Source organism: Terrapene carolina, unplaced genomic scaffold (genome assembly GCF_002925995.2).
Source record: "Terrapene carolina triunguis isolate 2854851 unplaced genomic scaffold, T_m_triunguis-2.0 Scaffold21, whole genome shotgun sequence".
Taxonomy (NCBI): domain Eukaryota; kingdom Metazoa; phylum Chordata; order Testudines; family Emydidae; genus Terrapene; species Terrapene triunguis.
In genome coordinates, this window is record NW_020664372.1 from 41,677,243 (window position 1) to 41,704,657 (window position 27,415).

General features: G+C 40.3%; 1 protein-coding gene across 1 annotated transcript in view; it reads left to right on the plus strand.

Moving 5' to 3' along the window:
• The window catches only part of AFF3 (AF4/FMR2 family member 3), a 476,825-nt gene that overhangs the window by 26,925 nt on the left and 422,485 nt on the right, over positions 1 to 27,415 (plus strand). Inside the window, exon 4 of the mRNA XM_026657569.1 lies at positions 18,258 to 18,317. Within this exon, the coding sequence (XP_026513354.1) occupies positions 18,258 to 18,317 (60 nt within the window). The remainder of the gene's footprint in view (positions 1 to 18,257; positions 18,318 to 27,415) is intronic.

A 27,415-nucleotide genomic window follows, 5' to 3' on the forward strand; every position in this document is an offset into this window, starting at 1 on the left:
CTTCCTCCCCGCTCCTGCCTCCTCTGCACCCCTGTGCCTCTCTCTTCTTCCCAGTCCGATTGCATCCCGCTCACGCCCCCGCATGCCCTTGGACTCCTCGTCGCACCCTTCTGCGCCCCCAAACCATCCCTTGCGGGTGGCCGGTGCTTTGGAGCGGGGAGGAAGGTCCAGTGTCTGTCAGGCTGAACGGGCTGCGCGCAGGGAACCCATTCCTAGAAATGCCATTGTCGACTCTCCCTGGGCATAGCCTCCCCCCAGCCCAGGGGCTGGTATTTCGGTCGCTGCTGCTGGAGGCGCAGCACTTGGGCACCCTTGCCGGGGGTTTTGCCACCCTTGCCCCCAACCAAGCAAACTGGGTAACAGCAGCGGCGGGGAGGAGAAAGTGCCAGTCCATCCAGAGCAGGCTGGGGCTTTTTGCTTGTCAATCGCAGGTACTTTTGTGGTACTGGTGTGTGTGCTGCTCCACGGTGTGTCACTGTTGTTTGTAACCCCCATCGATTAACCCTTTTGTGCACGAAAAGGCGATGGGTGAAATGGAATTATGCTCAAGCTCCCCATGTCCCGAAGTGCATGTATTGTACGGAATCTTTATCTGGAGCAGATTAATTCCAGCGGCAGGTGCCTCTGAAAACCCCCCGTGCTTCCTCCGCCCGTTCTACCTCCCCCACCCCACCTATCCAAGTGCTATAATTATTTCAGCGCCAGTGTATTCTTATTACTACAGGAACTTGTGTAATGTTAATAATTTTAGGTGAACATTTGCTGGAAGAGGGACAGTAACTGCAGTTTATGTCCTGTTAGCTCAAATGGTATATTTGGGAGTTGAGATTATTTTTGCCTTAAATCAGTTAACAGTGTTGCATTTCTGTAACATTTTATGTGATCGGTATCAGTAGAGGATGCATTCAGCAACTACAGCTTATCTTTTCCATGACAGGTTTAACAAAGTAAGCTGGACAAGCAAATCCATTAGTGAGCTTCCTCTTACAAAAGATCTCACCATTCATGCAATGCATAATGCTGGCTCTTATAAATGAATACACTGATGACATGCAATATAATAAAACTTGTATATTGCTGTGGGAATTTTAAAGATCAAATATAATAGAACAATTTGTTAAAAGTTGTTAATTACAGCATTGCTGGCTGTGATACTAGTTAAGGTTGTGTCTGAATTTCAGTAATAAATACCAATTTTCAGTTTATATCCAAACCTTAACACTTATCTCTGGACCGATTTTAAAATTTCAGCCCACATACATGCTTTTAAAATTAAATTCCACTAACTTTCTATTTAACAAGGTGGGGGGGGGGGGGAAGGAAATAGTACTTTGGTCTGGTTTGGGAACAACCCCCCCCCCTCTCATTTTTTTAATGGGAATGTGGTGGCTATTAGTCCAATTTGTAGCTTAGCTGCTATATTTAATATTTAAAAAATGGAAAAAGTTGAGACTATAATGTTGGAAGCCCAGCTAGTACTATGTCCAGCAATTGCTGCTTTTTCTAACCTTTTTAGCATGCTTTGAGTGTTATTGAGTCACTCTGAACATAGTATGATAGGTTCGACTGATTTAATTGATAATATTGATCCAAGGGACATTTCTAGAATCCCAGATAACACACTTTTTAAAAAACCTACACATTTGTGTAATAAGTATTTTTTGAAATAGTCTAAGTATGTATTTACCAAGTACACCACAAATGTTTCAAATGAAACATTATAGACAGTTGGGTAATAGTGAGCCTGATCCTGCATTCCTTGCTCACCTAAACCTTCCCCTGAAGTCTTTGCAGGGTTGGGTGCACAAAAAAATTAAACATCAAGCCCTCTAAAAGTGAATCACATACATTATTCATAACTTCTCTATAGAACAAGAGTTTCATAAGTGTTATCATTTTCTGTTTGCATTTTTTCAGGAAGAAAGCGTAGGTGTGTTCTGCTGAATGGCTTGGTGAATCTGAGGTTGTTTGCTGGAAGTTGATCACAAAGCAGCTATTTTAGCAAATGTTTCAGAATAAAAAACTCAGAATAATCAAGTTAGAGTCATGGCAGAAGCACTGATGTCACATACTGTAAGCTTATAGCATGAATATTAGTAAAATGACAGCTTTACCACTGGGTGACCCAGCAACAACAGGCACAGGGCCCTGGGCTTGTTTATGATTGTGGGCCATGTGTGCGTGCCATGCTGTCCTTCCTCTATGCTGCCAGCTTCTTTCTTGTGAACAGAGCAGTTATTGAAATTTACAAAGAACCCTGCCTTGTAGGACATACTCACTAACCAAAATAAACCTTGTAGATCTAATTTTAGACCTAAAAGACTTGACAGCATCCTTCTAAAGGAGCAAAACATATTTTGTACCATGAAAATACTTTCATGGCAAAGGGAAACACTTAGAGGATTTAATTTTCCATGCAGCAAGAATAAATATTGTCTCTCATTTTTTTGAATGTAGTCATATTGACAATTTGTGCACTTAACTAATGACAGAAAAGCTGCTTTTTGCAGTACTCGATGGCTGTTTTGCTTAAAAGTGAAATCACTAAATATTAACATGCTTCTCTAAAGTTTTCTTCTTTAAATTTTTGTTGTTGGAAAATCAAAATGGTTTAAAAAGGATGTCCAAATCAACAGTAGCATGATACTCAGTTCTCATTGAGGACAGTGTAAATATTGTATTGAATGCATCAGTTTTGATGAATTTGCCCTCCAATTAATACCCATTACATTTTTACTCTGCTCTTCATGCTGTAGCATACAAAATGTAATATAATATTTGTATCATATAGATGGGCCAGAAACCATCTGGAGAGGATATTCATTAGTATATTGTAAACTGCAGAAGGCTATATAAGTTGATTTTTATATTGAATTGCAATTTCTACCAAGTTGCGTCCACGCCAATGGCATCTTCCCCCCCCCACCCCAGTAACATATTTCAAATGACAAAAGCTGAGTGAGACTCAAATAGAAAATCCAACAGAACCACACACATTTGTGGCATAAACAAAACATGATCATGTGTGTTGTATAACATTTTTGTTGGCACTTTTGGGGGAGATAACTCACTCCTGCCTCCATTACTCATGAGTAATGCAGTTATCCCAACTTCACAGCAATAACAACTTCGTACCACAACACCACCTCATATATTTTTTTTCTGTATCAGTTCATTTGTATGTAATATCTAGTTTATTTGTACAAATGCAAGGAGCCAAATTTTCCACTGCCTAGCAACTTGTGTGTTCTTTTACACTGTGCAAGATGGTCTTATTCTGATTTGGTAGTGTTTTACACCTATTTTGGTCTAGTTAAAACAAATTACACAAGGTGCAAGATAGTAGAGAATCAGGCCAAATGAGTTAAATGGAAGTGCCAGGCATGGTTTTGTGTTTTAAAAATAAAAATAAAAATCATGCAGCTGTTCTGTGTTGTATTGGTCAAACTTAGGCCCAGATTCAGCAAGGTACTTAAGTATGTGCCTTACTTTAAGCACGAGTAGTTCCTTTACAAAATTGCTTTCAGCAGGATTCCTCACATATTTAAAGTTGGGCACGTGCTTAACTACCTAGCTGAATCTGGATAAATATTTACAACATTTGTAAGGGTTAAATCAATTAAATAAAATTATTAGGCTTATTAATGCATTTACTCACCATGTTATAGCATACAAAAAGTAAAGTGTATGCATATTTAAGTATAAGGCATGTTAGTCCTGAATAAAATAGTGGTGGTTTAGGCACAAGTAGCAAAGTGCATAATCAATGAATATGTTGCTGATCTGATGCTTTTGGATATTTTGAATTATCATCAGTTTTGTAGAGGTGGCCTAGTATTGTAAATAAATACACATGTAACTGTGTAGTTTCCAAGTAGAGGTCAATGTCAAATGCCACAGTGTAAGGTGGCCCACTGTTTTATACAGACCATGTATTGAATTACTAGCTCATTTGCTATCTTTGGGTCTGTTCCTGCTCCATTTGAAGTCAATGAGAGTTTTGTTTGGAAGCTGCTCTTAACAAAAAGTGGGTAGACATCCAGCAGTCTTGTAAAAGAACCTTTTGTAACTTTTTGATCCCAGGGTAGTCCAGTTTTTAGTCACTAAGTTTTATATTTGTGCAAGCTGAGATCATTTTCATTTTGTACAGACTGTTCACTAGAGAAGATTCTGGAAAGCTAATTTTACAAATAATTCCCTAGACACCACAAAGTATTAAAATGTTTATTTTCAGTTCATATTGATTTTTTTTCTTTGGGGTCACTTAACCATGGATATCTTTCCTTCTTTAGGACAGGGACCATAGTTTACCATTACAGATATACTAATACATTCACAAGAATAATAATACTTAATTTTATATAAGTGTTAAGCTTCTCATCTTAATCTTGAGAGCTCTGTGAACATCTGGTATACCTTGGGGTCACATTAGACTGAACACTGACATACAAAGAATACAGGAAGAAGCTGAAAAAGAAAGTGAACTCCAGGAACTGTATACTCCAGAAACTGTCCAATACAAAATGGGGAGCTGACCGTAAAACACTCTGAGCAACCAGTCTCACCTTGTATTACTCGTTTGCGGAGTACTGTGTCCCAGTATGGTCACGCTCGAGCCATGCACACAAGTTGATACTTAACTTATTCATGCCTATAGGGTCATAAGAGGGGCTTTGAAACTGACTGCTATGGTGTCGCTGTATTGCGTCATGGGCACTGCACCACCATCAGTAGAAAGGAGAGACAAAAACAGGTGCATGATCCAAGATATCTGCTGCATGGACATATTTCCCCACCCAAAAAGATGAAGTTCAGAAAGAGTTTTGCCTCTGAAAATCCCTTACTCTGTCACCTTCCACTGTGGTATTTTGAGGTAACAAAATGGTGGGAAATGCTGATGATCCTGGAGAACATGGTTCTGTCAGAACAACTTCCTCCAGTCATTGACCTCAAATGGAAATAGTGGTGTATTCTAAATTGAACAAGAGTTGGGGAGCTGAAGACTGGTGACAATATAATCAAATGGAAACCAAGGAACATGGAGAGTCTAGACAAACGCTTAATGCAATGTCCCTATCAACATCCTGTACTGTTCGAGATAGGTGACAGCACCACGGTATTAGCTGCAGTTTTGGAGCAACAAGCTGTGATGATCTTAATCTTCAAGGTCCTACAGAACTATGTTCCAGGGTGTCTTGGACTGTCTCTTATTCGCTTCCCTTCATCCCCTGCCTCTTTCTACTAGCAATGCCATGCTTGATGCCCTTCTTATTTTTCTCTTGGATCCATCTTTATGCCTTTTTCCATTCTGCTCACTTCCCAATCCTGATTAACAAAGCCACCACCTTCTCCTCATTAAAACCCCATCTAAAAATTTACTCCTTCTGTGACGATTGTAAGTGTGAGTAGACAATGGGGGGAGGGATAGCTCAGTGGTTTGAGCATTGGCCTGCTAAACCCAGGTTTGTGAGCTCAATCCATGAGGGGGACACTTAGGGATCTGGGGTAAAATCAGTACTTGGTCCTGCTAGTGAAGGCAGGGGGCTGGACTTGATGACCTTTCAAGGTCCCTTCCAGTTCTAGGAGATAGGATATCTCCATTAATTATTATTAAATAACAACGATGATAGTCATAAATTATTCCTGTCTATGGATTTCACGGTGTATTCTTTCTTCTATCTCTCTTTTATATTGTAAGCTCTATGGGTTGGGAATTGCCTTATTTGTTCTTTTACAGCACTGGACAAATTGTATTTGCTACATATAATACAAACAAATAAGAATGTAGAGCTTTTCATGTTCAAAATGCTGTATCAACTAAATAATAATGCCTTAGAAGTATGTCCATGCGAGTACTTATTTGCTAGATGTATTGAGTCAGTTTCTCAGCTGGTTTAAATCAGCATAGCTCCATTGACTTCAATGCATTATGATAATTTACACAAGCTGAGGATCTGGCTTATTATCTCTAATTTGTGTGTTTCGGGAAATTAAAATTTGTAAGGAATAATATATTTTCCATCCCTACACTGGTTTTTAGTCTGAAGAATGATATTTGGGGAAGACAGTGGGACAGTGTGTTTTCCCTCTGCTCCCCTACTGTAGACAAGATGATGGTCCAAGACCAGCAGTTTGATATATAATGATAAAAACTCTACAGGCCTTCCTGCTAGCCCTCAAACCTCTAGATTTATGTAACTCTGGATATGTTTTCTTTGAGGCGAGACCCTGACTGCTTTTCTGTCCCATGCTCATGTGAGGTGCCACAATATGTATTGAAGTTGGGGAGAAGGAGGAGGGAGTACTGCAATATGGGCTGTGGTGTCATCAACATGCAGGTGATACTCAGCTCTGTCCCTCTTCCATCAGGTCTTGATGAGATAGCTAGACAGAGAGCAGAGAAACTGAGATCTGGACCTGGATGAGAGCTAGTTGGTTGAAGCTCAATCCAGAGAAGATAAGTGATGCTTGTTGGCAAGGAAAAATACCCAGAGGAGACAGCAATGTTAATATGTGCCTCTTTGATTGGTCATTTCCCATAATTTGTTACTGAAGTGTGTAATCCAGGCAGGGTCTTGTTAGATCATCAGCTTTTAAACGATCAAGTAATAACCAAGAGTTCTTTTTTCATTGACGTTTGGCAAGGAGAGTGCAACCCTTTCCTCTTAAGATGAGGACCTTGAGTTATCCATGCCTTTACCACCTCCTAGACTGGATTACTATGTTACAGTGTGTGCTGTTTGTGGCTAGGCCTGATGATCATTCAAGAATTTCAACTAACGCAAAATGTGTCTGCCCATTTACTTAGAGACAAATTGGGTAAGGTAATAACTTTTATTGGCTCAACTTCTGTTGGTGAAAGAGACAAGCTTTTGAGCTCCGAACCTGAAGAACAGCTCTGTAGAGCTCAAAAGTTTCTCTTTCACCAACAGAAGTTCATCCAATAGAAGATATTTCCTCACCTATGGTTGTCTGTCTCATATTTTAGGACCAACACTGCTATAACAACACTACAAACATATACCTCGTAGTGTACAGGCAGGGAGCATATGGCATCCAGGCTCTGTAGTCTGCACTGGTTTTCTATTCATTTTTTGATATAATTCAGCATGTTAGTTTTGACCTTTTAAAGCTTTAGAGATTGCATCTTGTCTTGTGTTTTTGTTCCATCAGCTGAAGTCATCCAAGGCATTCAGGCTAGTCAGCCCCAGATTTAAATGGGTTGGGACTCCAGACAGTGTATTTTCAATGACAGGCATTCAGCTCTGGAAGTCACCTTCCATAGTTTTATGAAGCACAAGTTTGTTGCACTTCTGGGGATACTGCAAGGCACATCTGTTTACATGGGCTTCTGTCTGTGAGAGTGAGGTTGGGACAGGTTCAAGGTTTGTTTTAATTGAGGTGAGGATTTCAAGTCTTTTAATATTGAGTGAATTTAGTTAACTGTCAATTTTGTATTAAAAAAATTATTACCCATGTGCTTAGAGATTTTGATAAGCACGTTTTCTAAAACTAATAAATCAGTCAAAATAAAACATAAGTGGAGACGTCTTAGATAAGAACTATAACTTTTCAAGCTTATCTACCCTTTGTTGTCTTCAAACAAATTGGTGCTGGTGCTGCTATGTTCAAAGTAGAAACATGAAAGCATTCCTTGGTTAATTCAAATCATATTGAAGAATCCAACTAAGTAACAATAAGCAATACTTAACATGATTTAAAAATCTATGTGATATTGGACTAAAGTAAAAGTATAAACCAGATAGATGAAAATGGAATCACACATCCTAGTTCTTACAAGGATCTAAGTAACAATATTTTGAACTAATTACAACGGATGTAAAGTACATTTAAGGAAACCCATTAGAAGAGAATTAGAACTGGAACAGATTAGCTGTTCTTTAATGGCCTTGACTGTAGATCTTCTGATGCTTTGGAAGCTTTTTCTAACTCTCATTGCTCAGTTGTCTTGACTAAATGACTGAGAAGCTGTTTCTAGTTTCACAGTGTGGTGATAATGTCAAAAACATTATTTTCAGTCCGATACAATGATAATGTTTTTAAAATAAAAACTATGCTATATTCTATAATATTTGCTCGTGAGATTTAAGGAATTACTTGAGTACTCATAGTGACTCAGAGGAAGAGCAATCTAATAGACTTCCATGTAGATATTAATTATTTACTTTCTTGAAATACTGATCATAGACATTGCTACATTACTTGCTTTCTCAGTCATCCTTCTTTTTAGTCTCTCTTTATTTTTGTGTGCTATGCAAGCGTTTAAGCTCTTTATCACTGAAAAGGGAAATAAGTAACGTGAGCTATCGCAGCTGTTTCATAACTTATTTCAATTTCTAACAAATAGTGCCCACTCCATTGCTGAGTACCTCTGCAAAAGATTAAGATTCACAGTATCAAAATATGATCCAGATGGGAGCACATGCTTTATGTTCAGAAAAGAAATGTAGTTTGTACAAGGCCTAAAAAATCCTGCACTGATAAAAATGTGAAGTCCTATGAGAACATAAGAATGACCATACTGGGTCAGACCAATGGCCCATCTAGCCCAGTATCCTCTCTTCTGACAGTTGCCAGTGCCAGGTGCTACAGAGGGAGTAAATAGAACAGGGCAATTATTGTGTGATCCTTGTGGCAGTCAGAGGCTAGGGACACCTAGATCCTGGGGTTGCATCCCTGACCATCTTCGCTAATAGCCATTAATGGACCTATTCTTTTTGAACCCATTTATAGTTTTGGTCTTCACAACATCCCCTGGCAACGAGTTCCAGGTTGACTGTACATTGTGTGATGAAGTACTACTTTTGATTTGTTTTAAACCTGCTGCCTATTAATTTCATTGGGTGACCCCTGGTTCTTGTGTTATGTGAAGGAGTAAATAACACTTCCTTATTTCCTTTCTCCACACCAGTCATGGTTTTATAGACCTCTAATATTCTCCCTTAGTCATGTCTTTTTCAAGCTGAAAAGTCCCAGTCTTTTTAATCTCTCGTCTTATGAAGGCTGTTCCATACCCCTAATGATTTCTGTTGTCCTTCTCTGTACCTTTTCCAATTCTAATATATCTTTTGAGATGGGGCAACCATAACTGCATGCAGTATTCGAAGTGTGGGCGTACTATGGATTTATATAGTGGCATTATGATATGTACTGTCTTCTTATCTATCCCTTTCCTAATCGGTCCTTTTTATTAGGGCTGTCAATTAATCACAGTTAACTCATTCCTATTCACCCAGTCTTGTGAGATCCCTTTGTAACTCCTCGCAGTCTGCTTTGGACTTAATTATCCTGAGTAATTTTGAATCGTCTGCAAATTTTGCCATTTCACTGTTTATCCCTTTTTCCAGATCAATTGTGAATGTGTTGAACAGCACTGGTCACAGTACAGATCCCTGGGGGACACCACTATTTACCTCTCTCTGTTCTGAAAACTGACCATTTATTCCTACCCTTTGATTCCTGTCTTTTATCCAGTTACTGACCCATGAGAGGACCTTCCCTCTTATCCCAGGACTGCTTACTTTGCTTAAGAGCCTTTGGCGAGGGATCTTGTCAGAGGCTTCCTGAAAATCTAAGTGCACTATATCCACTGTTGCATCCGATGAAGTGGGCTGTAGCCCATGAAAGCTTATGCTCAAATAAATTTGTTAGTCTCTAAGGTGCCACAAGTACTCCTGTTCCTTTTGCGGATACAGACTAACATGGCTGCTACTCTGAAATATATCCACTGGATCACCCTTGTCTACATGACCTCCCTCAAAGAATTCTAATAGATTGGTGAGGCATGGTTTCCCTTTACAAAAGCCATGCTGACTCTTCCCCGAACAAATCGCCTTCATAAAATCACAAATTCACAAATCGCCTAGTCTGATAATTCCGTTCTTCATGACAGTTTCAACCAATTTGCCTAGTACTGAAGTTAGGTTTACTAGCTTGTAATGGCCAGGATCGCCTCTGGAGCCTTTTTAAAAAAATGGTGTCACATTAGCTATCCTCTAGTCATCCAGTACAGAAGCTTATTTAAATTATAGGTTACTCGACACAGTTAGTAGTTCTGCAATTTCACATTTGAGTTCCTTCAGAACTCTTGGGTGAATACCATCTGGTCCTGGTGACTTATTACTGTTTAATTTATCAATTTGTTCCAAAACCACCTCTACTGACAACTCAATCTGGGACAGTTCCTCAGATTTTCCAGTTAGAAAGAATGACTAAAATGTGGGAAAATCTCTCACATCCTCTGCAATGAAGGCCAATGCAAAGAATTCATTTAGCTTCTCCTCAATGGCCTTATCTTCCTTAAATGCTCCTATAGCACCTTGATCATTCAGTGGCCCCATTGATTGTTTGGCAGGTTTCCTGCTTCTGATGTACATAACATTTTTTTACTGTTAGTTTGAGTCTTTTGATAGTGGCTCTTCAAATTCTTTTTTGGCTTGCCAAATTATACTTTTACACTAGACTTGCCACAGTTTATGCTTCTCTCTGTTTTCCCCAATAGGGTTTGATTTCAAATTTTTAAAGGATGCCTTTTTGCCTCTAACCACTTCTTTTACTTTATTGTTTAGCAATGGTGGCACTTTTTTGTCTCTTACTACTTTTTTTTTTAAAATTTTGGGGTATTCATTTAATTTGAGCCTCTATTTTGATGGTTTTAAAAAGTTTCCTTGCAGCTTGCAGGCAATTCACTTTTTTAACTATACCTTTTAATTTCCATTCAACCAGCCTCCTCATTTTTGTGTAGTTCCCCTTTCCGAAGTTAAATGCTACTGTGGTGGGCTTCTTTGGTATTCTTCCCCCCGCCCCTGATGTTTAATTTAATGATATTATGGTTGCTATTACTGAGCTGCTCAGCTATATTCACTTCTTGGACCAGATCCTGTGCTCCACTTAGGATTGAATAAAGAATTGCCTCTCCCCTTGTGGATTCCAGGACTGGTGATCCATGAAGCAGTCATTAATGGTTTCTTTATCTTTGCATCCCATTCTGAGGTGACCCAGTCAATATGGGGATAATTGAAATCCCCCATTATTACTGAGTTTTCTATTCTAAAACTTCTCTAGTCTCCCAGAGAATCTCACAATCACCATCACCATCCTGCTCAGGTGGTTGGTAGTATATTCCTACTGCTAAATTCTTATTATTCAAGCATGGAATTTCTATCCATAGACATTTGTGATGACTGGAAGAACCGCATGGTAAATTACCTGGTGGGTGAAAAGGTTGCAGATCGTGCGAGACATATTTAGCTTGTGTGGACCACAAGCTAAATATGAGTCAACAGTGTGATGCTGTTGCAAAAAAAGCAAACATGATTCTGGGATGCATTAACAGGTGTGTTGTGAGCAAGACACGAGAAGTCATTCTTCCGCTCTACTCTGCGCTGGTTAGGCCTCAACTGGAGTATTGTGTCCAGTTCTGGGCACCACATTTCAAGAAAGATGTGGAGAAATTGGAAAGGGTCCAGAGAAGAGCAACAAGAATGATTAAAGGTCTAGAGAACATGACCTATGAAGGAAGGCTGAAAGAATTGGGTTTGTTTAGTTTTGAAAAGAGAAGACTGAGAGGGGACATGATTGCAGGTTTCAGGTATCTAAAAGGGTGTCATAAGGAGGTGGGAGAAAACTTGTTCATCTTAGCCTCTAAGGATAGAACAAGAAGCAATGGGATTAAACTGCAGCAAGGGAGGTCTAGGTTGGACATTAGGGAAAAGTTCCTAACTGTCAGGGTGGTTAAACATTGGAATAAATTGCCTAGGGAGGTTGTGGAATCTCCATCTCTGGAGATATTTAAGAGTAGGTTAGATAAATGTCTATCAGGGATGGTCTAGACAGTATATGGTCCTGCCATGAGGGCAGGGGACTGGACTCGATGACCTCGCGAGGTCCCTTCCAGTCCTAGAGTCTATGAATCTATGAATCTAGACAGGCTTATGTGCAGTGCTGAGGAGAAGCTGGTGGTTGTGTACATGTAGTTCCCAACGACATAGGGAAAGGTTAGGCTGCTAGGTAAGAGATTGAAGTCCAGGACCTCCATGGTAGCATTCTTTGAAATGCTTCCAGTTCCACAAACAGGGCCAGTTAAATAGGCAGAGCTACAGGGTCTCAATGTATGGCTGAGACAATGGTGTTGGGTTTATTAGGAACAGGGGAACCTTTTGAGAAAGGAGGAGCCTATACAGGAAGGATGTAAACCAAAACTGAACCAGATAGCTGGCATGTAAAATTAAAAAGGTTGTAGGAGAGTTTTTAAACTAAGGGCTAGGGGAAAGCCGACACGTTTGGAGGAGCACACATTTCCAGCAAAAATATCCATTAGGTGAGGATCTATGAATGGGGTTTCTCTATATCCTAGTAAAGCAGAGAGGATGGAGGTTGATAAAGTACATGTAGGAACTGAAAAGAAGGTCAAATGAAAAAGAGTCCTATTCACTTACATTATGTAATGGTAGACCTCTAAAAAGTGACAAATTTTATAAGTGCTTGTATACAAATACTATAAATCTAAATAGTAAGATGGGTGAACTTGCGTGCTTGGTATTAGATGAGGATATTAATATAATAGGCATCACAGAAACTTGGTAGAATGATGATAATCAATGGGACATAGTAATACCAGGGTAAAAATATATATAGGAATGACAGAGTAGGTCGAACTGGTGGGGGAATGGCACTATATGTGAAAGAAAGCATATAGTGAAATAAAGTAAAAACCTTAAATGAATCAAAGTGTACCATAGAATCTCTATGGGAAGAAAATGCATAAATACATTATCCAAGTTTTGAACCAATGTCTTAAGAATGATTTAAAAGCACCTGTTTGAAGCAGCATAATAACTAATCATTTTTAATAGAACTATAGAGCTAGGGAAACAGTAACACAAGAGTATTTATTCAGTTGGCTCATTGAATATTGTTTACATCTGTTAAAATGTAACATGGTTTAGCTATTATTGCATATTTTTCCTACCTTCTGGCATTGTAGTTTCTAAAAAAAAAAGATTTGCTATGATAAATCATCTCTACTTATAAATCAATATATAATATGCTCTACTCAGAAAAGTTTGATAAAGCAAATAGAAAAAATATCGAGCAGAGGGAAATATTATCATAATGGTCCATTGAGGTATATGTAGAAATCCTATTAAGCAAGTGTTAAGTTTCATATATGAACTTTTTACAGACCATTTCGGGGAAGAAATTAAGTCTTTTATATTAAAGCAAATAATGTTTTAATTTTACTTTAAAAAATAAGTAAATACTTTTATAGAAAGTAATACAGTAGAACCTCAGAGTTACAAACACCAGAGTTATGAACTGACCGGTCAACCACACATCTCATTTGGAACCACAAGTACGCAATCAGGCAGCAGAGACCAAAAAAAAAAAAAAAAAGGGGCAAATAATGTACAGTACAGTATTGTGTTAAATGTAAACTACTAAAAAAATTAAGGACAAGTTTTAAAAAAAAGATTTGACAAAGTAAGGAAACTGTTTCTGTCCTTTTTATTTAAATTAAGATAGTTAAAAGCAGCATTTTTCTTCTATATAGTAAAGTTTCAAAGCTGTATTAAGTCAATGTCCAGTTGTAAACTTTTGTAAGAACAACCATAACATTTTGTTCAGAGTTACAAACATTTCAGAGTTACAAACCCCTTGGGGATGGAGGTTGTTCGTAACTCTGAGGTTCTCCTGTACATTACAAAGAAACCTTTTATGCTTACGAGGGCATTTCCAAATAGTGGGCCAAATCCTGTACCGCAGTGGTGGGCAACCCGCGGGCCGCACGTGGCCGATCAGGGTAATCAGGAGTCAGTGGGGGGTCTGCACTGTCAGAGTGTACTGATTAACATTTTCGTAGCTGTGCCTTGTTTTAAGTAGCATCTGCTCTATGTTGTCCTCAGCCACAGTTGCCAGGCCTTCACCTTCTTTTAGATCCCCTTGTGTGGGGGAGCGATGGGAAGAGAAGGTCTGCCTCCTTACCCTTCTGATCATGAAGAGAGAGAAAGTAGAGTGAGGGGGACTGGGGATAGGGTAAAATGATGGGAGAGGCAGAAATTTAAAGGGGAGGGAGATTTGGGGGAAGAGACTGAGGGAAAGGTGACCCCAAAAATAACTTCACTGGGGCCCTTACAACTCTAAATCTGACCTTAACCAAGGAGAAATGCATGGCGAGCACAATTAAGGACAATGAGTTTTAAAAATATATTAGGAACAAAAAGAATTGTGACAATGGTATTGGTCCATTACTAGATGAAAATGGTAGAATTATCAATAATAGTGAAGAAAACACAGAAGTGTTCAATACATATCTGTTCTGTATTTGGGGAAAAAACAGATGATATCACATCATATGGTGATAACACTCTTTCCATTCCACTAGTATCTCTGGAGGATGTTAAACAGAAGCTACTAACGTTAGACATTTTTAAATCAATAGGTGTCAGGAGAGCAGGGTCATAGGCAGTCTAACCTAGTGGTCTGAGCAGAAGTCAGGCCTGGTGGTCAGAGCGAGGGTCAGAACCAGAATGGGAGTCCAAATGCTAGAGACCAGGATCAAGACAGAATCGGAACCAGGGCAGAGAGGCAGAACCGTAGTCAGAGTCCAAATGCCATAGCGCGGCTCAGAACTGTATTAATTGGAGTCAAGGAAGGCAGGGCTGGTTCCAAGTCTGGGGCAAGGCGAGGAGCAGGGCAGGTTCTAGGCTGGAGTGATGCTGGGCGCAGGGAGGCAGAGAATCCATGGGACTGTGCATTGAGCAGCTATCGATCCTCTGCAGCTGCTGGGCTCGAGAGCGAGCCATTTTACTGCCTTAGCCTATCAGGTGATTCTTCTGTGGCCCAACTCCACTCATTGGCTGCCTGGCAACTGGGCAGGTGCCACTGCAGGCCCTCAGTCCTGACAGCAGGTCCAGATAACTTGTATTGAAGAGTTTTAAGAGCTGGCTGAGGAGCTTGCTGGATCATTAATGTTGATTTTCAAAAAGTCTTGGAGCACTGGGGAAGTTCCAGAAGACTTGAAGAAAGCTAATGTACCAATTGTTAAAAAGGGTAAATGGGATGACCGAGGTAATTATAGGCCTGACGTCAATACCCGGCAAGATAGTGGAGTGACTGATATGATAAAGAAGCAAAGGAGAGTAATGTAATTAAATGCAAATCAACATGTGTTTATGGAAAATAGATCCCATTAAACTAACTTGATATCCTTTTTAGATGAGGTTACAAGTTCAGTTGATAAAGGTATTGATGTAATATACTTAGATTGCACTAAGACGTTTGACTTGGTACCGCATGACATTTTGATTAAAAAATTCGAACAATATAAAATTAACATGGCACACATTAAATGGATTAAAAACTGGCTAACTGATAGGTGTGGATATAACTGTAAATGGGGAATCTTCACTGAGCAGATGTGTTGCCAGTCGGGTCCCACAAGGATCTGTTCTTGGCCCTATGCTATTTAACATCTTTATCAATGACCTGGAAGAAAACATAAAATCATCACTGATAAAGTTTTCAGATAACACAAAAGTTGGGGGAGTGGTAAATAATGAAGTAGTCAGGTCACTGATAGAGCAATCTAGATCACTTGGTAAACTGGGTGCAAGCAAACCGTGTGTTTTTAATATGGCTAAATGTAAATGTATACATGTGGGAACAAGAATGTAGACCATACTGACAGGATGGGGGAACTCTATCCTGGGAAGCAGTGACTCTGAAAAAGATTTGGGGGAGGGGGCCAGGCTGATGGATAATCAGCTGGCCATAAGCTCTGAATGAGACATTGTGGCCAAAAGAGCTAATGCGATCCTGAGATGCATAAACAGGGGAATCTCAAGTAGGGGTAGAGAGGTTATTTTACCTCTGTATTTGGCACTGGTTCTGTTGCTGCTGGAATACTGTGTCTGGTTCTGGTGTCCACAATTCAAGAAGGATGTTGATAAATTGGAGAGGGTTCAGAGAAGAGCTACAAGAATAATTAAAGGATTAGAAAACATGCTTTATAGTGATGGACTCAAGGAGCTCAATCTATTTAGCTCAACAAAGACAAAGTTAAGGGGTGACCAGATTACAGTACACAAGTATCTACATGGGGACCAAATATTTAATAATCGGCTCTTTAATCTAGCAGAGAAAGGTATAACACGATCCAATGGCTGGAAGATGAAGCTAAACAAATTCAAACTTGAAATAAGGCATACATTTTTAACAGTGAGAGTAATTAGCCATTGGAACAATTTACCAAGGGTTGTGTTGGATTCTCCATCACTGACAATTTTTAAGTAAAGCTTGGATGTTTTTCTAAAAGAGATGCTCTAGGATTTATTTTGGGGAAGTTCTATGGCCTGTGTTACACAGGAGGTCAGATTAGATGATCACAGTGATCCCTTCTGGCTTAGAATTTATAATCTATGAACCCCTCACTTGGAAGTCATCTGTAGCTGTCAGATTTTTAGAATATTTTTCATCTGGAGACATAAGTGGAACAAGATGTGTAATGGCTGCAAGATGTGTAGTTTGTCAAAGTAACTAGAAAAGTGAGTTCTGCAACATACTAATATGCAGAGCAATGTGACCAGTGGGCAAAAAAAAAAAATCAGAATAAAAAATGATTGTGTGTTGAAGAAAGGCAGGAGACAGAAAAGCTGGATGAAAAGTTACAATGAAATCTGAGGGCTAAATGATATTAAATTGTACTGGCATAAAGACAGCCCTTAGGATGAAACTCAAGGGGTGAAATACTGGCCCCACTGAAGTCAATGACAAAATTCCTGTTGGCTTCAGTGGAGCCAGAATTTCACCCAACGTGTGTAATGCTTGGATCTCTAGATGCATAGTACTGTATATTTGGAGGAAAGGGTGGCAGCTGTACTGCTGTGAGTATCTGCCAGCTTTTTTCTTGCAGAAGAAAGTGTAATGCGACAAGGGTGGTACTGATAAGGGAGGAATGGGGCTTTGGAAATGAGAAATTCCTTGGAAGATGAGACTTGTTTAAAATGGAGAAAGCAAAGTAAACTGTAATAATCAGAAGCCATTTAGAAAAGGAAGTGAATGAAACAAGTATGATATTATTTTCTCTTACTTATTGATGTATGTCATTTAATCAACCTATTAAACTGTGGGCCACATCCTAAGCTGGTGTATATAGCTATAGCTGTACTGATGTCAGTTTGTATCTGTGGCTGTGGCCCTGTCTGTAATTCTGTTTAGGAACAGAAGGCAGAAGCTTTGAGGCAGTGTGGTCTAGGGGACAGGGCACTGGCTTGATAATGAGGATAGTTGAGTTCTGTTCCTAGCTTAGCCACTGATCTCCTCTGTGACCTTGAACAACTTATTTCACCTTATTGTCTGTTTTCCCTCCCATTCGTTGTCTGTCATGTCTGTTTGTAAGCTCTTTGGGGGCAGGCTTCTACTATGTGTTTGAACAGTGCCTGTCTAGCAAAATGGAGTCCTGATCTTGGTTGGGGTCTCTAGGTGCTATTGTAATACAGATAACAACACGCTATGAAATAACTTACGTGAACAGACAAGATAGTATTTCAATTTTTATTATGAAGGAATTTTAGAGTAGAATTTCTGGATTTTCAAAGAACACCTCTTTCACAACAATAACAAAAACAACAAAAAGAAACCACTTTCCACTATGTGGTGTCTCTTGCATGGAAGGACTTCTCTAACAACTTACAGGATCATTCCTCACCAAAAATTCCAGGAGTCCTTTCTCAGTGAGGTTCACTTCCATTTTTCTATTAAAAGGTTAAAGAAAAATAATTGAGAAATTATTAGTATTATTTGTGTTGCAGTAGCACCTAGCAGCCTCAATCAAGGGTCAGTACCCCATTGTGGTAGGTGCTGTACATGCATATAACAAAGAGATGTCCCCTGTCCCAAAGAGCTTACAATATAAGTAAATGAAATAACAAGTAGTGAGCTGTTGTACTCTAAGATTATCCTTATCAAAATATCCCAGTTCCTTAATTTAGAAGTGAATTTTCCAAGTATAGCAAGTTCCTCTCAGGATAGTTGGAGAGAAGAAAGTGAAGTCAGGCTAGATGATAGTCATGAGTGCTGTTAGGCAAACCTTCTGTTTGTGAACTGAAGCAGTGAAGCACCTGTTTCATGCACAAAATACTGAGAGTTGGAGAGTAGATAGTTGACCAAGAAATACTGTCTCAAGGTGAGGTGAAGGATAACATTTTCAAAAATGTCTATGCTTGTCTTCACTGCAGAGTTAAGAACATCAGGCTGGAAAGACTTCCAGAGTCGAATCCAGTCCCCTGCTATCACAGGTAACTCCTTCATATAATCCCATTAAGAAACATGGGATTAAGCAGGTTAACTTGAACTCTTATTTGGGTGTTGCCTCTAACCCAGCTCCATCCACACACACAACCCTGTCACCTGAGTGAGGTGGTTCTTTACACATGAGCTAGCTGACCCATCCTGGGTTGTATGCTAAAGCTCAAGTTCTAGTAACCCACCCACTTTGCAGTGAAGATGCCGGCTAAACCACTCGAGTGCTGGGAGTCCTGTAGTGCCTTCCCACAAATCCCCATGTGCCAAGAAGTTCTCCCACAGTTCATTGAGACAGAACAATAGAGTGGCTCAGGTTACTGTAGTGCTAAGAACCAAAGAATATTCCCCCAATAGTCCTAGTGACACACACGGGTGAGTACAGCAGCAGTGTGGGCTGCAGTTGAGTGGACACACTCGGGTATAGCTTTGTAGCATGGCTGCTCACATCCGAGCTAGGCTAACTAAGTGCTCAGCAGGGCCGCCCAGAGGATTCAGGGGGCTTGGGGCAAAGCAATTTCGGGGGCCCCTTCCATAAAAAAAAGTTGCAATACTATAGTAACATGTATTTGGAAATGTAAAAAATACCCAGTGAAATACATTCAAAAATTAATTTTTAATAATTTGAAAATACACAAAATACATTATTTAAAAACATTAAATGCTTTAATGGTATGTATACATTTGCAATTACATAATGGGCTGTCGCTGGGTGATGGTGATGGTTGGTGCCAATAGGCTGTCGCTGCCTGGGGGTGGCGCTACTGTTGCCCAGGGCTGGGTGGGGAGCTGGGCTCTGGGTCGGGGGGTGTCCAGCTCAGAGGGGCTGGGCTCGGAGCTGGGGGTCAGGGCTGTGGGGGGATGGGGTCGGGAGTGTCTGGCTCAGAGGGGCTGGGCTCGGAGCTAGGGGTCAGGGCTGCGAGGGGATGGGGTCGGGGGGTGCCCAGCTCAGGGGGCTGGGCTCAGAGCTGGGGCTCAGGGCTGTGGGGGGCTGGGCTCGGGGGTGCCCAGCTCAGAGGGGCTGGGCTCGGAGCTGGGGGTCAAGGCTGGGGGGGGGAGATGGGGTCGGGGGGTGCCCGGCTCAGAGGGGCTGGGGGGCAGGGCTGGGGGGGGGATGGGGGTCGGGGGGTGCCCGGCTCAGAGGGGCTTACCATGCCGCCTCCCCCCTCTCCCAGAGCCTCAGCGAGCCGCGTCCAGGAGCTCCTGCCGCTCGGCCCGCCGAAGCTCGCAGCCCTGCTCCCTTACCACGCGACTCCGAGCGGGAGGACCTCAGGCCCCGCCCGAGCCACGCCGCTGCAGTGCTGTCCAGGGCAGCTCCTGGATGTGGCGCGCTGAGGTGCCGGGGGATGGGGGAAGGTGGAGGCGGGGGGGGGGGGGAGCCGCCGACATTCTCGTGGGGGCCCCTGTGGGGCCCGGGGCAAATTGCCCCACTTGCTCCCCCCTCTGGGTGGCCCTGGTGCTCAGACCCCAGTGGCGATCACACGAGTGATTTTCTGAGTCTGAAGTCTGATTTTCAGAAATGACTTGGGCACTCAGGAGTGTACATACACCCGTGATCAAGTGTGATAGAGCTTTTAATTAAATTTGGATGGTGCGAGAGGGGGTATAGGTTACAGCTCAAGTGAGCACAACTTGTCAGTTGCTAACATAACTGCTCTTGAGTGCTGCTAGTCCTCCAATGCCTTCCCACAATTTCCCTCATGTGCCCAGAAAGGACACATAAGTACTCCCAAAATATACTGGTAAAGAATTCATAGAGCAGCTCAGTTTACTGCAGTGCTGAGAACCATGGGATGTGCCCCCAGAAGTATTAGCGCCAATATCAAGGGAGTGCAGTGCCAGTGTGGACACAGCAACTCAAGTGTTATTTTGCAGTGTGTTCACTTTCTCTTGAGTTAGGATAACATTAGAGGAGTAACTCAAGTGTAGGTAAGTTGAGACAATGCCACAGTGAAGACTTACTCTTTGTCACTTAGACGTTTTTGAAAATTTTATCCAAAGTCCTTCCATGCAAGAGACACTATAAAGTGGGCAGTGAACCTTAGCGGGATGGAGGGCAACCTATTTCTAGGTCAGTGAAATGCTAGCTGTATACAGAAAAGGAAATGTAATTTAAATACAATGAAGCAGCTGTCAAACTCGTAAGTACTTCAGTTCAGTATACACGTGTGACTATTTCTAGCCACAGCTAAGTTAGGGATGTGTTACCTAAAGTTTTTAGTTAGGTTTTCAGAGCAGTGGGAAAGTAGGGAAGATATTTTGCCTCTCAGAATACCAATAGTGAATTCATAAGGAAGAGTAAATAATTTCAGTATGGTGTATAGGATCCAGAGTCCTACTTAAGTCAATTTTTTTTGTGTTTAAAAAAAATTCTTAGGTGCACAAAATACTGTACATCAAGGAAAGGGGCTGTTATTCCTTGTCAATGCATCCCTCTATTAAGAATAAAGAAGTGGGGAAAAAAGTAAAATCAGTACAAAGAGAAATTTAACAAACTGGCCTGGCCCGCCAGGGGCTTTGCTACACAAGCGGCGACCCCAGTTTGAGAAACACTGGATTAGAGGTCAGATTTATAGCACTGGCAATCACAGAGACAGAAGAAAACACCAAAGTGATTAAATAATTTGAAACAAGCTTTTATCAAAATCTTCATATCATTGGCTTTCTACACCTCCCCTGCAGTTTCTCTCTGTACATTTAGGAACTATAATATGTTTTTAAGGACCGCACCACATTAGTTATCCAATTTTCAAACTGTTAATTATAATTTGCAAACAAAACTGTTGCTGGGCTTGACTGAGGGCTGCTAAATATGTAACAAAATATAGATCACCATTAAGAAAATAAGGAGAGGGAGTATGCTTCAGCCATGAAAACTTCCTCAGGCTTTGAATAAAATAATCTGACCTTCTTTTCAAACCTACTGCATTGTTCAACAATCTGAAGGAGAGCAAAAAATGTCACCTCTAATCTTATGTTCAAGTTCTAAGGTGTATTTTATTAACTCCTTTTTATTGCTCAGTTTAAATATACTAATTGGCATATAGTAGATTTACAGCTACTAGATAGCTATTATTCTTTAATGTGTTTGTAATGGTCTATAATATTATGGCACTGGCAGATCTCATCTATTTCTTCATTTATAATGACTCATGATGATACGAGCTAAGTAGGGCATAAGAACACAATGGTTAATACCAATCAAAGACTAAAAACTATCTCTGTCCATCTTCTTTAAAAACTGTTCAGAAGTGGACATACTAGAATCTCGTATAAATAGCACCTAGTCAAGACATTCAATTTGGGTGTGTTCTCCCCACTGAGAGACACCTACCCCCTTGTGCAACTAATGAAATCTACACAACCACCACCCTACCGCATGCTCAGCCTCTCTGTATCCTCCCATAGAAACACACTTCTGCTACAGGAACACTCTGAGACATCTATTCCTGGGTGCTCCCAACCTGCCAAAGGCCATCCCACAAAACATGCACCCGTTCATGCAGGTTTCCCCCGTGTCACATCTGCCTCACCCACACTAATTGTTTTCCTCTTTATGATAAACTTGACCCTTCGATATAAGACCCTGGAAATGTCTGCCTTCCCTGTGTAGTCAGACAGAACACAGTAAGTACAGAATAAAGAGGAAAAGTGTGAAGAAGGTAGCATAACAGATTACAGATGGGGAGGGGACACAGTACTTGGGAGATGAACTATGTAGCACCAGCTGAAACTTAAAGTTGCCTTTCCCTGTCAAAAGGCAGTGTCAGTTCTGCTGCTTCTTGTCTGGGACATACCTGGCACATTGGAAGTGGGTGGGGGGGCAAGGTTGAAAACTCTGAGGCCCAGGGATGAATTGATCCCATTGCTTGCATTACCCACAAAAAATATTTGCTAAAAAAAATAAAAAATAAACAACAACCCACACATGGAGACCCCTATGCCTGGTGCAAAAGAAAAAGTTACCCAAGAGAACTTTGTGCACATGGGAGTCTGACTTTTTCAGAAATGTTTTAAGTTATGTTTTTGTGAATTCCTGCAACTTTCTCATTCGGGACATGATCCTGCTCCCATTCCTGTTAATGAAAAAGCTCTCACTGACTTGAATGGTGCAAGATCAAGCTGTTGAGCTGCAACCTCCCTCTTCCCTGAACCTGTTGCTTCATTTTTGACTTGGCTATCTTGTAGGCCTAATTTGGATGTGTGGACCAAAAATCCAGAGAGTCAATTTTTGGGGAGGGAGAAAGTAATGGATTATAAGACACAGTTATAAAGTGCCTGAAATGGAAGTTTGCATGCTTTCACATTCCTGCTGGTGGACGAAAAGGACATTCCAGCTGCACTTCTGTGAATCAGACAGCAGATATACACAGCAACAACAAACAAGTGTCCAATCCCCATGTATGCATGTTTGACTCTTGCAGTTCTATTTATTCTTTTGCCACTAATCAAAAATACAATAAAATAAGCCTTTTAATTTGAATCGGGTACATGTTCTTGATAGCTAAATAAATGTCATCCAGGAAAAAAAATCCTGACTTCCACAGGATACTTTTTAATTAAATTCAAAAAGTTTAAAACATCATGTTTTATGACACTTAGGAAAAGACTAATATAAAACTACAGAAATCTGGATATCTTTCTACTACTATATAAATACCTCTTTCTCCATTCTGAGGCAAATGTAAAGGCCACAAGAAGATTCATATTCCCACCCACCCGGTTTCAATATACTTCACAGAATTCAATGTGAAAGAATCATTGTGTTCTTCCAGAAAAATCCTTATTAAGTCTAGGTAATTAATTCTACACATTTAGTCATAGAATCCTCCTTTTATAATCCTCAATTACAAACCTGTGTCTCTGGAAATTAAAATAATGTGCTTATTATAAATATTTTCACACAAAAGGAAAGGAAGGTTATGTGAGTGATTTTTATGAGAAAGGAAGGAAAGAAGTCTCCCAGTTTTCTGTATTCTTAATTACAAGTGATTAGACCATTTCTATTTGGGTGGTTTTACACAATAAATTTTAAAAAGAGTGGTTGCTTAAGTACATCTAAAGGTTAAACCTCAAGCAGCTAATCTGTATGTAAGAACAAGTAACTGTCAAATACTTAACCTTTTACAGATTAAAACTGTCTGCCTAACAGATGTGAAATCATCATTGTTGTAATTGTTATAAGTAGATATCTGAGCATTTTGTGGAAATATATCATTTTTTTTAGCAGCAATTTTATGCCCCAGGTCACTTGCATGTCCCTGGCTGTGCGAAAACCATTGCCTTACATGAAAAGTTATATTCCAGGACTTTATAACTGCTGCACTGATTTTCAGCACCCAGGTTATTGGTTGTAACAGGCAGTTTTAAATTATTAGAAAATGACCTTGTGTGACTGGAATGTTTTATTGTTCAGTTGCTACCGCAAGTGAGTTTACAGAATAGCATGGCCAGTGTAAGAGAGAAAAATGTTTTTACTTCTTATACCCTACAAATGCAAAAATATTGTCCTTTGTAGACATTCAATAGAAATATTATCACTTAAAGTACAACTAAAATGCTACTATTTTACTTCTGGCAGTGAAAATTGTTAAGCCTGTAAGACGCAATTGTGTCTACTATGATAAGTAGACATAGAAAATAGTACTTTTTTATATTTTACTTTCTCGTATTTAAAGAGAGACAAACCAGTTTGAAACACTTCAGGTACTCCTAAGCAGGTGCATACTCGGTGTCCTACAAGTAGACCAGGCATTTGCCTACTGAATCACAACAAAGTGTAATTAGTAGTATATCAAGTAGATGGGTTAGTTTATGAATCCAATATATTCCAATTAAAATGTATATGGCTCACCAGTACAGGTTTAGGGGTATAAAGTGACAGGAAAAGGGCAATGGAGAAAATGCAGTAAATGACTTAGCCTTTGTAGAAGTGTTGAAATTGCTTTAGGCACCTAAGAATTGCCATAAAAGATCCATTTTCCATTATTCTTTTCTCTTTTTATTTGTTATTGTTTAATATCCATATCAGAGGTCCCAGTCAGTCTCTTGTGCTAGGTCCTGTACAAAGACAAAGGTATACACAGCCACTACCTTGCACAGCTAACCATCTAACCTGTCTGCCTGTTCCAAAGTGCCTCATTCATTTCAAAAGATTTTTTCCTGCAGATGTTAGTTTCAGGCTGCTTATCAGATACACAACCTGTATTTTATTCCCCATCTACCCCATGGGTTTGGTTTCCCACAAGTAGCGGGTATTTTTAATCTAGTTCTGTAAATATTTTTCTACTTAAATAATTTATACTTTAAAAAAGAATACAGAGTACTGACAATTGATAGTACGGAGAGTATATGAGTACTTCTATTAAACAAATGAAGACTAAAAAACTTGAGGTTTTAACTACCGGGTAAAAGCTCTGATAACTCCAGTGCGCACACTCACCCAAAATACCCTGCAAATGACTCCTAGTGCCTTGACTGCACTAAAAAAAAAAAAAAAAAATTGTATACGTTCGTGCATCACCATCATCTGTAAGAGGAAAAGAGGTCATTTCCAGGACATGATGAAGCAGTATGCACTGACCCACACTCTACACTGATGCAGTTTCTGTATAAGTTTATTCCTGAGCTGAACATGAGCAGAGAATGCCAGCTGTGCCATAATGTAAAGTGGATTGTCATGTGGATTTATCCATACTGTGTCCATTAAGTCACCCTTGGGAATGAGCACTATTTAGAAAACTCTGAAAGATCTTTTTTATATAGAAAGACAAGGGGGAAAGAGGGATTGCAGTGATTCTAAGAGGCCTGAGAAAAATGAGGTGCTAGTAATACACTAAGAGGCATCTGAAATATATATTATTTTAAAATATATCGCTGCATATTCTGTTAATTACAGGGTTAATATTATGAAAGCTGACAACTCCCTATAGACAATAGGAATATTGACCCATTCCATTTTATGTTAGAAATTCCTCTGTTCCGGTGCAGAATTACCTCTTTAGCCTCTTTCAGTCCAGTAAATTCTAATTAAAATATGACCAGGAGTGACAACCTTAGGAAAGAGGTAACCTTTCTCTCTATCATGTCATTTTAGCCTCAATCTTGAATTGGTACAACACTCTTGTAAGCTATTAGCTCAGTTCCTCTCCTACCTCCAGTGCAGATGAAACAGTGTGTCGAATCAATTTACAATCCTAAAGTACAAAGGAAATGATCAGCAAAACTACATAAAATCAAATTGTGAATAAGACCATTTTAAATAATAATCCTCTAGAATGTTTTCACTAAATACCATCTTAGCTTCATAGATGACTGTTTTTCAAAATTTAGCCTTACAGCTATGTGCTAGTCAAATATTTCATACATAATAGTATATCTAGATTCATAGGAAAATGATAGATCCTCTTTAATACAATGAAATGCAATTTAGAGCCAAGTCAATAAGACACTAACCTCTTATTCTCAAATGAGGTCCAAGTTATACATCATAGGTTAGAAGTTAAAAAGGAAAAGAATGGTTCTTGCTGCCCATAATTCAAACACTGTTCTCAAACAGTTTCTGTTCATGGAAATTATATTGGTTTTATTTGGTTGGAGAAAGCAACGCAAGGATAAGTAGTTCAGGCAGATAGCTTTTTTTAGTTATACAGTACAAAGCCAAATGTTCCAGAGCAGCATAAGGACCTGATTTTACCACCTTATTCATGGTAAATAGTACCCTACTCCACAAGCAGGATGAGATCTGGAGAGGACAAATGCTAAGGGACATATTTTTCAGTTTGCCAAGGCCATTTTGCACCTAAAGCAACCAGGATTGCCACTGAAGAATTTCTCCTGCACAAGTGAGCGCTCCACCAGTATAAAGCTGGAGAAGACAGCTCTGCTGCCATGTAACCCCTGATATGAGAGTAAGGGAAAGACAGTACATGCTGGGGGATGGAACTGGAGGGAGCATAACAGAATAAAGCAACACTAGACCAGATTCTCCCATGAGTTAGAGCTGCACCTCTAATCTGTGCCTGGGCTGAGTAGCTGAGGATCAGGGAACCACAACCAGCCCCTTGCAGTTCCAGCTTCTCCACTGCTACTGAGCGGAACTTAGGCAGGGTGGAGAATCTGTCCCTAGTTTTCTCCAGTTGAGTACACTAGTTATGCTGGCTCAGGTACTCCAGGTGTTGGGAGCCTTTTTGTTACACAGTCTGCCTTCTGGACCCATATCTTTCTTGATTGGTGAAGGGCAGTAAAGAAGAACTGGGCTCACAGCCTTTGGAGACAGTCAGCATCTCCCTTAAGGGGGGAATATTGCTGGCTTTCTTAACTAATCTGTTGCGTGGCCTGTGCTCAAGGACCATCACGTCACACTGATTACCTGACCAGATATCATCCACCCAAAACCCAGCTAGGTCGACAGTGTGGCTGGCCCACGCCAGCTGATTCAGGCTCGTGGGGTTCTAAGGAGCTATTTAATTGTGGAGTAGGTGTTCGGGCTCGGGCTGCAGCCCGGGCTCTAGGACCCTGCAAGATAGGGGTGTGTCTACATTGCAAAGCAATAGTGCTTGGACCCCCAGTCCTAGCTTAACTCAATCTCAGACCTTACAGCCCTGCAGGATCCTGGGTCCCTGGATCCGAGTCCTGGCTTAGTGCAATTGCAGTATAGGGGCAAGGGGGGTTAGGCTTGAGCCCTGGCTTAAGCTCAGGTTTAGATTGCAGTGTAGACATACCCATAGTGTACTTGGACTTTCAGAAAGTCTTCGACAAGGTCCCACACCAAAGGCTCTTAAGCAAAGTAAGCAGTCATGGGATAAGAGGGAAGGTCCTCTCATGGATCAGTAACTGGTTAAAAAATAGGAAACAAAGGGTAGGAATAAATGGTCAGTTTTTATATTGGAAAGAGGTAAACAGTAGGATCCCTCAATGATCTATACTGGGGACTTGTGCTGTTCAACATATTCATGAATGATCTGGGAAAGACGGTAAACAGTTGAGGTGGCAAAATTTGCAGATGATACAAAATTACTCAAAATAGTTAAGGCCAAAGCTGACTGTGAAGAGTTACACAGAGGTCTCATTAAACTGGGTGACTTGGAAACAA